Genomic DNA, 13397 nt, shown 5'->3' on the forward strand with positions numbered 1-13397 from the left:
CGTCTGCGGGACCCGCTTCGCACCCCGAGGGACGGGGCTTGGTCGCCTCTGGGGGAAGGCGGGGGTGGGGGGAAGAGAGTTAGGAGGAATGATCATGGCGAGTGAATACCTTCACGCTTGGAAAAGAAGTTCTTTGAAAGATTGTCTAACGCGCTTGGGCATAACTTGGGTGTAACTCACCCAAACGGAAAATGCCGAGATGCCGGCTGACAGCTGTAGACTGTAGCTGCGCTGACAGCCCATCCCTTCCCCAGCTTGCATCTGCAGCATGCCAGTTTTGCTGGAGGTTCTTGCATTACTTTTTAAAAGTTCATCAGTAATGTGCAAGTGTGTTAAAAAGTTCAGTATTTAAAATCAGACTGCAGAGGGCACGTGTAGTAATAATCTTTCTACAAAGCCAATACACTTACCCACACTCTTCTTGTGGGTATCAGAGCGAGCTATCTCAGAGCACTTAAGTTACAAAGCAGTTCAAAAGATCGACCTGCTAGAACTGAGATTGCCTACAAAACCATAACTGGGTTATTCTGAAAGAATGAATCAGTCTTTATGAATAAGTTATGATGTGAGAATGTAATTAAAGGACCCCTACCTCATACCTCAGCATAGCTGACTACTCACTTTGTAAGTATTTAATTATTTTTTGGTCTCCTATGTCCTATTTATTAAGCAGTATTAAAGACCAGTTGTAATAATTTACAGTCCATTTCCTCATAGGTTTTCTGGGGTATTCATCAGTATAGTATCTGAATGTACTTACTTCTTTCTCACTTCTGTGAAACTGTATTATCATCCCTCTTTTTCAGATAGGTAGGTGGACTGACACAAAAAAGCATCCACTAATTTTAGGTTCCTCTAGTGACACATTAGAACTCCATTTTACCTATGACTACTTAAAATTATGTGGAACTTCAACTACTCAAAGCCTGGCTCTGACTGAGTACTGCAGTAGTTGGGTACTCCAACCCTAAGATATTCAGCAGGCTGAGAGCATACTATTAGTAAACATCAATAGGCATTCTTTTAAAGTGATTAAAGTAACCTCATGCTGAACCTTTGTGACAGCTGTAAGGATAAAACCCAGTTTTCCTGAAGAGCATTCAGCTGCCTCAATTAAGAGATTCTCTTTTGTCATCTTGCACTTTTTTTTTATACATTCCTACACAGCTTGCAAATTCACCAACCCAAATCTTGCAAACAGAAGGATCCTAAGGACAAAAGCCTCAATTCATTGTTATAACAGATTCTGTGCATAGAATAAAGAGGGTCTGGGGCGGGAGGCAACCACATGATTAAAGACCATAAAGTAAGGTGCTTGCATAATGGGGCCAACTTAAGGTCCCACCAAGCTCACTGCCCCAATTCTACTTCCTGACCTCAGCACATCCCCATTATTCCTTCTGCATTTTGATTATCCACCAGACTTCATCCTTTGCATGGCACAAACCTCAAAAAGAACATTAAGGAAAGCAATGAAAGACTGTTTCACTGCTGCTGCCAGCCTAGAGGGATCATTACAGACAGCCTGGCTTCGGCCAGGTAGCCCTGAGTCAGGCATCACAATCGCCCCTTCCGGAGGCAGTGAGGAGGAAGGCAGATGCAGTTTACCTGGTTCTCAATGCTTGGTCCACAGTACCAAAACAGGCAAATTTATCCTTTCAAAAAATTTACATGTGATCACAATTTGTGGAGACAGCACATCAGTAGTCTGGGCAACAAGATGAGGCAAAAGAGGCCATTCCTGATGGCTTATGAAACAAGAGGAAAAAAATCTAATTAAAAAAAAAAGTTTCTATAATGCATACAGTTCAAAGGTTTCCACTTCTGGCAAGATCTTGGAGATGCATCAGAAAGTCTGCTTATTCCCAGGTTTCAAGTTCTGAACTACTGAGGCATTATAACTGTACACAGGAAATAACACCACAGGAAATCTTACACATACTTAACAACAAAAAATATTTCTGTAGCCTCAGTCTTTGAAAGAATAGCCTAAAATTTCTTTTAAAACCCACAAAACATCATAGACTATATTAGATTAATGATTGTAATGATTAATGTAGTTATGTATTATAGTTATGCAAAGCTGTGCATCTCAATAAAAACATACCTGCAAAAATAATTATTACTTTGCAATGGGCACAATGTAAACAAGTAAAATGATATAGGAAACATGATCTTTCACAAAAAATGAATGTGTTTCTAAAATATTGTGGTGAGTTTTTATTTTGCTTCCTCTATGCATAAGGAAATTTAAGGGACTGGATTTTTAAATAGTATTGTAAGCTATTCAGAAAACCAGGAGAGTAGGAAGGTATAGTGGAAAACATCTTGCAAAAACATAACAATGCACAGCATTTAGCATAATCTGAACTCTCAAGAGCTTATACAGGCAACAAACCAAGATGGTATGATGAAGTCCAAACTCTCCAAACATGCCAGGGCTCCAATTTGGGCAACAGGAATTACAGTTTTAAAATCAAGTACAACACAAATATAATGTGATTACTTACTGTTCCTTTCTCTCAGGCTGTCTTTAGTGTTTACTTAATTTCAGTCTTCAGAAAGTCATCTCATGGTTTTTGATCTCTCTGGCTTTGTCATTACAATCACAAAGACAACTGCATAGATTATTTGTTTGAGGGTTTTTCTTTCCCCACCTGCTATTTTATGGTGCCTAAAGTAGCCTTAAGTTCAGTATGGCTTTGGTTTCCCTTCAACCTTTACTTTTAAAGCAGCTACATCACATCCAGTTAAACCCGAGTTTGCCAATGGACAAATCTCTTTTAAGTTTTTTTTCCTCTCCCAAACACATCTTTAAAAGTTTTCTTTCAAGAATGAGAACAGTTGAAACTTTAACAAAGTTCCAATTTCTATTATGCAAAACACTGGAATTAAATATTACAAGAATATTAAAAGCCATAACAAGACTAGACTCAAATTGTCTAGCTGTAAATTCTTTTTGTACACTTAGTTGTACCTGTGACCTCTAGATATCAAAACAATGTGGGTTTTATTTTTTCATACACATTATAAGCAATGAAATTAAAATAAACAGAGTCTGGTTTCCTCCCTTTTTCCCTCACCCACAATATTGTGCTTGATAGAGCCGCACACAATCTGCATGACAAAGCTAAAAAAATGACTAGACATAGAGGGACAACACTCCTCTTTCAGAAATGCATAATCAAACCTATAGGAATACTCCTGTCCATAAAGAGAAGTGCAAAGTCTTCATAAAAACAAACAAAACCACACAGAAGATTTTTTAAATGTACCTTAATTATTAAATATTCGAAAATATGCAGAATGTCACTTCACTCTCTGCCTGTATTCTACAGAAGTTCTGACAAAATACTTTGGAAATTTTATAATGTTGCTAATACACTGATGCTACCATCACCGTACTGATACTCGTCCTGTTTCCATAGTTCTGTGCATTCTAGGATGGTCTTTTGTTGCTTTTATCAAACTCAGGTTACAAAGCTGTTAGGACAGAGACTTTTCCTTCAGCCATATTCAGAGTATCTACAGTACAATACAGTCTTGATTTATACCTGGATGTCCAGATCCTGTAACACAAATGAGTTGCAAGGATAAAAAGTTCATGACCTTTTCTTTAAATTGCATGGCAGATTTTAAAGATTTATACTTGAGCTCCTCAGGGAGCAGACAGTTCATCACTTCTAGTTTACATGGATTTAAATCAAGGGACTGCAATTTGTCCAAAGTTAGCAAACAATCCTCTGATGAAACTAGGAATATGACTTGGCAATTCTTTGTTTCCTCTTTCTGTCTTGTAGCTTTCCTACACCATCCTTCCCTGTTGCCAGGAACTGAGACACAATGTAAAAATTCTTCACTTTCGTCTTGGATTTCTTCCGAATCACTAATGTCATGCAGAGCAAACTCAGCTTTGCCATTAACCACTAACATGGTTCCTTCAGACATTACTGGCTAGCTACAAGAGTCTGGCCAAATCTTACTAAACATTTAAGAGTATAAGCAGTTGTAATGAGGCAGCCTTACTGCAGTTTTTTTTCAGCTGGGAATTTACTGAACCTGTACTGACAGTGAAGATAACACTTTCAATGCTATTGTAAAGATAAGAATCTGGTTATGCTCAAATGGGTGCTTCTGCTACCCAGAGCTGAAACATATATTCAGAGCTGCAATGGAATTGGAGACAATCTTGTGTCAGTTCCACAATGTGACTGTTATTTTGACAGCTAGAACTACAGGTTCCAAAGAGTCCACCCACTACACCTTATGGACCCCTTGGGAAAGCATGAGTGGATCTTTTTACCAGAAAACCTATATAACTAAACAGCAGATAATATCCTGGAACAGGAGCCATGGCACAATAGATACTATTCACTATCTTAGCAAGGTAGTTTTAGTGCCAATGGATCAGTTTTTAAATGAAACTGCAAGTGACCACATAGACAAGGAAGCTTTTTTAACTCCTCAAGATGCGATTGCTTTTAACCAGTGGCCAAAGATGCATGTGCAAGTTTAAGCACTCAGTTCAACATCCTCTCCTCTCCCTAGATCACATGCCCACAAAGCAGGAGGGAACAAGAACTGGGAGTAGTCACCAGCCAGAAGAGTACTAAATATTGTCTTAGGAAGCCTAACTATTTTCATAAGTAAAGATTAGCTACAAAAATTCTTTCTAAAGCTTTTTTTTTTTTTAACCATTCTCACACACAAACCAATTGTATTTCTTAATGAGGTGATTTCATGAGGATTTAAATCTCTTTGTTTCACGAAATTACGAGTGCTGGGGGTCACCAGCATCCCACGCATTTCAAGTTATTCAACTGTGCTAAGAACATTATTTTTCTGGCAGATCTTTCATTAACTGATTTTAGTTAATCATATAATCTATTCTAATAGATTAGTCTATTAGTTAGTCTGTTATAATAGATTTTATGATTATACAGATTATATATGAACTATACAATCATATAGTTATTCTGTAGGAAAATAAATATCAAAGTCTTCAGTGATAAAGTCTAAGTGTTTTTTCTGCTCTCTGCCTCTCTCACAGATATTATCAGTTATTAAATCTTAATGTCTTTCCCAATCTGTATCCAATATTGGGAGTTAAAGTTTATAAACTGTTCTCCTCATACCAAAATAAATCATTAGTTCAATTAGTAAGGCAACTCTAATCAGCAGCCTTCCACTAATTTGTTTCATACTCATCTAACAACTTCAAAATTGCTGCAAATATCTTGGAGCCTGCACTGCAAGGAAATGCTGCCCATTACCATTACGGGTTTTTGATGCCTTAGCTCAACCTAAATGATGATATGAAGGCCTAAAAAAGGTCACCTAGTGTCTCAACATTTATCTGCTGCTGTGGACCTACCACTTTAGTACTGACATGGGAAAAATAAGGTTCCTAAATGCAGTCTTGTTCTGGAGAAATAATAGTGAGAATCCCTTAAACAACAACAAAACCCAAACAGAAAGAAACTGAAAAAAAATAAGCAACGCTTCTTCTGATTTCCCTGGAAATGACTCCAAGCACCTGCCCATTTCCCTGCTTTACACCCACACTACCACCCCCCAGTTACTTGGCTTCTTTGTCTAAAAATGAGGAAAAACAGAACCCCATCATAGAAGACACATTTGTTCAAATATAAAGCATTACATTCTACACAATAACAACATGGACAAAATTGCATGTTATGGTAGGGAGAAAATACTGCAGTACTTAGGGCATCTAATCTTAGCACATCAGCGGATCTAGACCACAGAACACATGCTAGCCCTCACCAGTTTTAAGACTAGAAATGACTGGAGTCTGACATTGTACGCTACCTTGATGGGAGGAAACCACTGCAGCTATTCAGAATGTGGTTCAGTATTCTGCTCACTATAGATTGCGGTAAAAAGGGACTGCGTCAAGCAGTGTGGCCTCAAAGTGTCAAAAAGAAAATTATTATTTTCAAGTACTGACATTCATTATCAAAGTTTAAAATTGTATCTGCATGTTTGATTCAATTAAAAAAAAATGATGTTTTTCTTCCACAGTTTATAAAAGCACTTTTGGGGAAGCCCGTTTTAGAAATCGAAGAGGAATTCTTGAATTAGCCGGAGCCATTAGATGCACTACAGGACGATCTCCTTTTGCCTACCTCCGCTATGGATGCTACTGTGGTCTGGGAGGAAGAGGATGGCCCAAGGACAGAGTAGACTGGTAAGAGTAACTATCTAAGTAATTAAGTGCTGAATGTATGCAGATGACAGAGTGAAAGGACTAAAATACTAATTAGGCCTATTTAACATCAGTGAGGGGACTGAGTTTAAACACACATCAGACTGCTAAGAAACTCTGAAGCATTAAAATTGTGTTACTATGGATCTACATGTGTCCTACTTGCCTTTAACTCAAACTGTCATTGCATTAATATTGGATTCACAGTGCAACTGAGTTTCTTTGCTGTTGCTGTTTGGCCAAGAACTGAAGTCTTCTTGGAGAAGCTTTAAAGCTCAAACATTCAAGCTATCTATAAAAGTAAAAAAAAAAAAAGGCAATTGAAAAATCTTTTGATTCTACTACCATCCATCCTGTTTTATTAATATTCAAAATAATACATTCAACCTGTTGAAAAATAACTTTTGAATAAAAGGAATTGTAAATTGTTACTAAAATAATTCTAAAAACAGGCCTTTGTATTTATTATTAAATCTCAGCATATTGACTACCATCAATTTAATTTATAATTGAATGTTAGCTGACAGGAAGATTATTTTCTGGTTACAGTAATTAAATAAAGGTTTTATATTTTCAAGTTTATCATTATAATGATACATTTCCCCACATCTCAAGTTCTGACAGACAGATACATTGTAAATTAAAAGGAGAACAAACATCTGACACTCACATTTAGGGTAGAATATATGGAAAGTTCAAATTTGATTTTTTTTTTTTGCACTTTTTTTTACTAGATTCTAGTTGTGATCAGACTTAGAACTTTTAGAATCTTTACCTACATATTTCAAGTTTTTGGATGTGTAATCTGTAATTTAAAGACAATTTTGCAGATTTCAGTTGCTACTTTAATGACTGGGAACATGTACAAAACCAAGGGACTATTATTAGTTCTGGTCATCTGTATACCTAAAGATAATGATGGAGAATCTGCAATTTGCCAGTCTTTCATTGTAGGCCATTTTTTCACTTTGTAAAAGCCCCACAGTAGCAAGAAGCTGCTTCCTCACAAAACATGATTAGCTATTTGTCGTCTGGGTTTTAGTAGCTACAGAATGTTAAGAACAAGCCAGAAATGAGCGTAATTACTCTACTGCATTTGAACAGAATCAAGAATTGCACCAATTGAATGCAGAAACAAACATTCTTATCATGTTTGATTTCTTAAAAGTTTGGGGCTACACTCTGAGCTGTTTACATTCAGAATTATGCCTGAAAACAAGTTAAGTGAAAATACAGAAATACATAATCTAAAGTAAAGCCATCTATAATGTAATTATTCAAATAATAGTTATTGCAATTCAGATTTTTGCCTGCCACTTATAAAACTAAACTTTGAAATGGAGAGAATCATATATTGCTTTCATAAGATAAAATAAAAAAATTCTTAAGCATCTATTTTTATTTAAAATGCTTAAAAGAGGACTAAAGTAAATCTAAAAAGTCTTGTAAACACATGAAGATAGACTACACTATGGCAAAAGAAGCTGTATTTCCTGGTTTATTTACCTTAGTACTGCTACAAAGACTCACTAGATTTTTTTCTTTTTTTCTTTCTTTTTTTATTTCAATATGGATGTATTGAGCTACTTCATGGACATGTGCTGTTCAACTGTTACATACCACAGGATCTTTAAATGGCAATTTGTATGGAATTACCAAGTAATTATTTAATAAGCATAGGAAAAGACAGTAATTGCAAGTGAGAGCTCACAGCATTAACTTTTTCTATTGCAGACACAATTCCTCAGGCAATCTATCTAAACACCATCTAAACATCATATGCATACTGTAATATGATGGTTTTAGGCTACCAGGAGGAAACCGAATGACTGAATACAAGGAGCTCGTGGATATATCCAGTTCTTCCACCAACTCAAGAAAGAGTATAGTTAGTTTGCAGCAAAAACTTACAAGCTATCTAATTTCAGGTCCTTGTTACCTCCTCTACTTGCTATTTTGGGCTTGCAATGACTCTACACCAGAAGAGTAATTCTTTTTTAAAGCATTAAAATAAGCCATTAATGCTTACCTGTACTGTTCAGTTCCACAATGTGATAGAAAGTCCATGAATTCATTGTCCCAATCATGACAAGAACAATTCTGAAGTCATCATTTTGGGCAAATTTCCAAATTTTCTGATGATACTGAGCAAACAGTTTTAGTTATATTATGGCACTAAACAGCACCCGTGCCCATTCATTACTTGAACATTTCACCTGCTCTCGGCTTTTCTGCCACTATCTGAGGACTTTGTTTTAGACAACATTTATGATAGTATGCTACGGCCTAACAAATCTTCTTATCCCTTCCCTGTTAACTGTTACAATAGCATCAATAACTGGTAGAAAAATACATCATTCATTATCTGACAGACTACTCTGGCATTTAATCTTTTTCTTGGAAAGGGCTAGGAGAAAGGCATAACCACATAAAAGTTTATTGTGTTTAAAACAGCGTGCTTTAAAGATTCCTTGTATTTTCATCTATGAGGAAGTTCAACTAGATCAATGTGTATCAGACATTTTCTTCATCATTGATTACATGAATGAGTAATAACTTTTTCCAGGTGATCTATTAAACAATTACCCTATTTTGAATCCTGAGCAAAACATTCACATGTGTCGACTGTTTTATTATTTCACAGCCTGTAGAAACATGCTGATAAAAACCATCCAGATAATGTGACCATAAATCACCACAGTATGAATTAAGGCAAGCCCATTTCCGTTACTCTCAGGTGCTGCTTTAACCATGACTGCTGCTATGGGAAGGCAGAACGAGCAGGTTGTCACCCAAAGATAGAAAGTTACCACTGGGAATGTGAAGACAATGATGCTGTGTGTGGTGAGTGAAGAGTTCTAGTTGGGTTTTTTAGGGTTTGTTTTGTTCTGTTGCTTTTTACTTCTACTGATTGTCTCATTGACTTCACAGAAAGACATTTTCTTAATTAACTGTAAAATTCTTTTTTTACCATCCTTCCTTTTGTGACTTTTTTGCCAGGGTACACTGTGCCTCCAGAAAGCACAGCTATGCCAACCAACTGAATGCAGTTTCTTCTCCTTAATCCACACCTACTGACATACATAAGCAAATGAAATTCTGATCTACAAGCTTATATTACCCTTTCAGAAAACACCACCAAAAAGCCCCCTCTTTTTACTTGGCATTTACGTATGTTGAGGAACCCATGTTATGCTACTCCCTGCAGGTCTCCAACTGGAGAGCAACTACAAACAGGAGGCAAGAAAATTACAACTGTTTATAAAGCATCCTTTTTATACTCAGCAGAAATTATTTCACACCATTTAGAAGTTTATGATGGACAAGTTTGTGTCATACTTACCACTGATCGGTTGCACAGCCCACTGCTAGTGGCTGCAATTTGTGAATGAATTTACAATTACAACTTACAATTTCAAACACTGAGATGACAAAATATTTGATGAGTATGTTTATTTATGGAAGTAACATCCTGACCACATCCTGATATTGCTCAATTGCTCTGCAATATGAATGTAACATACTTCCCACGCTGTAGTATAAAACAGAAGGACAAAGACCTCGAAGAAACAAAAAATGTTTAACAGGTAAAAACAGCATTTCTTTTACATTATTTGTTCATATCTCCCAAAGTTTTAGCAAGTATTTTCCAATACACTTCAAAGAGTTTTTGAAATGATAACTCCTCACAAGACCCCAACATTTGCAGGTTTTTTTCTTGTTAGGTTTTGGGTGTTTTTTTGGTTGGTTTTGGGGTTTTTTTTGTTTTGCTTTTATGTTGTTTGGGGGTTTGTTTGTTTGTTTTTTTTAAGTCAGGTGTTAGGTCTGTTACTTTGCATGTAATTTTATGCTACTACCTAGAATGCAAATCAGCTTGAGAATTGGTTATTATTTGCATCACAAAAATGTAGACCCTTACATAAACTTATTTACAACAATGAGTCTGAGTTGCTAACTACCATAGTTTAAAGGCAACACAGTAGGCTGTTCAAAGAAAACACATAAACCTTGCATTTCATAACTCAATTTAGAATTTGCCTGACCTGTAATCAAATGGAAGTTTTTGACACTATTTCCTTTCCTTCTTTTCATTCAACCTTTTCTTTGCCTAAGTGCCTACCTCATGCAGAATCTCTACTTTCTAATTTCTTCCTCTGCTCCAGAAGTACTAAGCGTCTTCTCTCCCAAACTATCTAACTGTCAAGTTACAGTCCACCTATATTTGGCTGTAAAGGTTCTGCTCCTGTTCCAGTCCAGAAGCTGACAATATTTTAAAATACTGGCCAAGATAGTAGGCATGTAATCAAGAAACAAAGCTGAAACAAAGTCCCTGGCATACCATGGAGAAGATTACGTTTGGAGCAGTAACAACGGAATGAATAGTTCTTCTCAGTTAATGTGGGTTTGTTTTTTTGTTATCCTTTATGCTGTTTATGCTACTTATGCTATTGAGTAGTTCTTAGGGTAGCTACTTGCAGTGTGAACATACATATATATTAAGAACATTTCCATTTCATAGTAGAATTTGATTTCATTCACAAAACTGAACACTTGTTCTGCTCCTAGACAAATCTCAAGTAGAGATTCAGCTAAGCTTTCAAAATGTTAAACACTCAGATAAAATATAATCAAGGATTCTTCATTTTACAGACAGCTGCAGAGAGAAAACACACACATTTCTAGGTTGGCACAATAAAACCAAAATGTATTGCTGTATAGGAAAACGTTCATGCCAAGAAGAAATGTTCATGCCAAGAAATCTGTTAAGTTACAACACAACAATTATAAAACAAATATGGTCAGACATGGATTTTATCGTACTTAAACACACTTTACCTAACTTCTTACTGAATGCCTTAATAAAAATAAGGTGGGCAATTTAAGCTGAACATGGAACATCTTTGCAACCCTTATTTCACATATATAATCTTAATGCTACGTCCTTTAGTAGAGTAAAGCATATGTGAAATTGAAAATATCTTCCCAAACTCAAGTTTCACGAGAGCAACAGGGTGGGCAGGGAAGGTCACATACTACTTTCTAAACATGAATCAGTTATCAGAGTTCCTTTATTAAAGAATGTGAAAAAGAGTATGTAAATCTTTATCCAATTATTATATTTTCACCTGCCAAGATAGTTCCACTGATTATCAATTGTCACTAAACCAAACCATGCTTGTATATTCTCTGTTGCTGAAATGTCCTAGAATGGAGCTCTGTCTAAAGGATGTGAAATGACTGTAAGTTTTACTAAAGCTCAGTACAGTTCCTACTGCACTTGAAATATAGGAGTGATTTATACAGCAAATACAGAAAGTGAGGTAGCAATTATTAGTATTCCATTTGGTATTTTTAATTACTTCAGACTAACATCAAACTTTTACTGTGTTTTCTTTCAGAATCACTAGAAGACAAATGTCAAAAAATGGCATGTGAATGTGACCGTGAAGCTGCCAAATGTTTTTCCAAAGCTCCCTATCATACCAAACACCTTTTGTGGCCAGACTTTATGTGTGGTGAAATTCAGCCTTTGTGTAGATATTAGATACAGGACATTAGTCTTTATGAAAACTCTGTATGTATTTAAATCTAAAATGTCGTCTTTTTTTTTTTTTGTCACAGTAGTGACAACAAATGATTTTCCCTTCTTGATCCTCCTTCCTGCTGCCACAGCCTCTCCACCCCACAATGGCCAAAGTGAACATTTATCCTCTTATTTACCTTCTACAGTGCACCGACTAAAAGCAAGTTCATTGGTTCTGAGTAACCTTTTATTGACTAAATAGAAATTTATCAGCTTAAGGAGTAACCAACTTAAAATTAATTTTGTTTATACTCAGATTCACAGATTTTTCAGATTCATAATATCGTTCACTGTAAACTTTTCATCTCCCCCTCCACTGGCTATAAGATACAAATCAAACTTTTCCACTAACATTTACCTTAACATTTGTTAACTTTGAACTGACCAGAAGAAATGCATGAAATGACAGTGTCAGCACAAAGTGCCCTCTCATCTATATTAAACACTTATTATGAAGCATAATTTAATTTTTGTATCTCATTCACCTTAGGTAGTCCTACTTGTATTAAAAAAATGCCTAATATAATTCCTGTTTTCTAGTATTTACTTTTTAAATACAGTTTTCTAAGCAGTTGTTCATTTGATATGGCTCAAGCTCCTTACTCTATGTACACCTTGAGTTTCCTGTGGGCACAGGGAGAAGTTCTACCCTTAAAAATTCAGAGCCATATTTCAAAGTGCAAATGCAAACCATCACCAAGATGGATACATGAAAAAAACTAGCAGTCACTGGGACCAACTGCCTTTCCTATAGGTGTCTGATCTGGGAAAGCACAAGTCTGCAAAGTTCAGAAGTGTATATACCTCATAAGGATGTAAAGATGGTTTTAGCTATGGTCACTTCATAGTGTTTTGAAACCTTTTAGGAAAAGAAATCAGTAACACAAATTGCTGAACCATATACTTTTTCATAACTGCTAATTTTAACAGTTAAGAACCAAGAGTGTTTTATGTCTACTTTCACGCACCTCAACTTACTTGAAGATGCAGGGCTACAGAACAAGTTTGCCCAAGTTAAAGCTAATGACAAGTACTTCAATATAAAAAAAAAAAAAAAAAAAAAACAACAAACCAAACCAAACCAACAACAACAAAAACCCACCACTTTTTTAGGAAGGATGAAGATTTCAAAAGAGATCTTTAATCTTTAAAAATATTCATAGGCAAATTTAAAGTTCATATCAATGACACAAATGAAAAAAAAAAAAACAAAACCAAAAACAAACCAATGTAGAAAGCAAGGGGACAAAGCTCTTGAAAAATCTAACTTTTGCTTCAGTCAAAAACTATACATTAGCAAATGGCAATCCTGTTTACACAAAATGACTTTCCAGTCAATATTCACTCACAGATCTAGATACACACATTATATTGCAGTAAAATGCAATTACAGTGTCAGGTCACTTTTCCAAAATAATCCTTTTTAAGAGATAACCCCGAATTTAAGAATTAGCAACAGACTTCAAGAAGAGAGCATTAAGAATCTATTGATGAAATCTAACTGATCTGAATAAAAAATTTTGAACGGCAATCATCATATTTTCCAAAAGACACGAAAACTGAAGCAGTCTTTACCTTCAACAGCAG

The 13397-nt window shown here is 35.8% G+C and overlaps 1 protein-coding gene across 1 annotated transcript; it reads left to right on the forward strand.

Annotated features, from left to right (window-relative positions):
• Positions 1 to 6042: 6042 nt before the first annotated feature.
• PLA2G10 (phospholipase A2, group X) lies at positions 6043 to 11882 on the forward strand (the record flags this gene model as incomplete). The annotated part of the gene is made up of 3 exons (XM_009701975.1): positions 6043 to 6208; positions 8964 to 9070; positions 11626 to 11882. Coding segments are annotated over 3 exons (419 nt in total), but the record flags the coding sequence as incomplete, so codon positions are not given.
• Between the last annotated feature and the right edge of the window lie 1515 nt (positions 11883 to 13397).

Source organism: Cariama cristata, unplaced genomic scaffold (assembly GCF_000690535.1).
Source record: "Cariama cristata isolate BGI_N322 unplaced genomic scaffold, ASM69053v1 scaffold16080, whole genome shotgun sequence".
NCBI classification, from domain to species: Eukaryota; Metazoa; Chordata; class Aves; order Cariamiformes; family Cariamidae; genus Cariama; species Cariama cristata.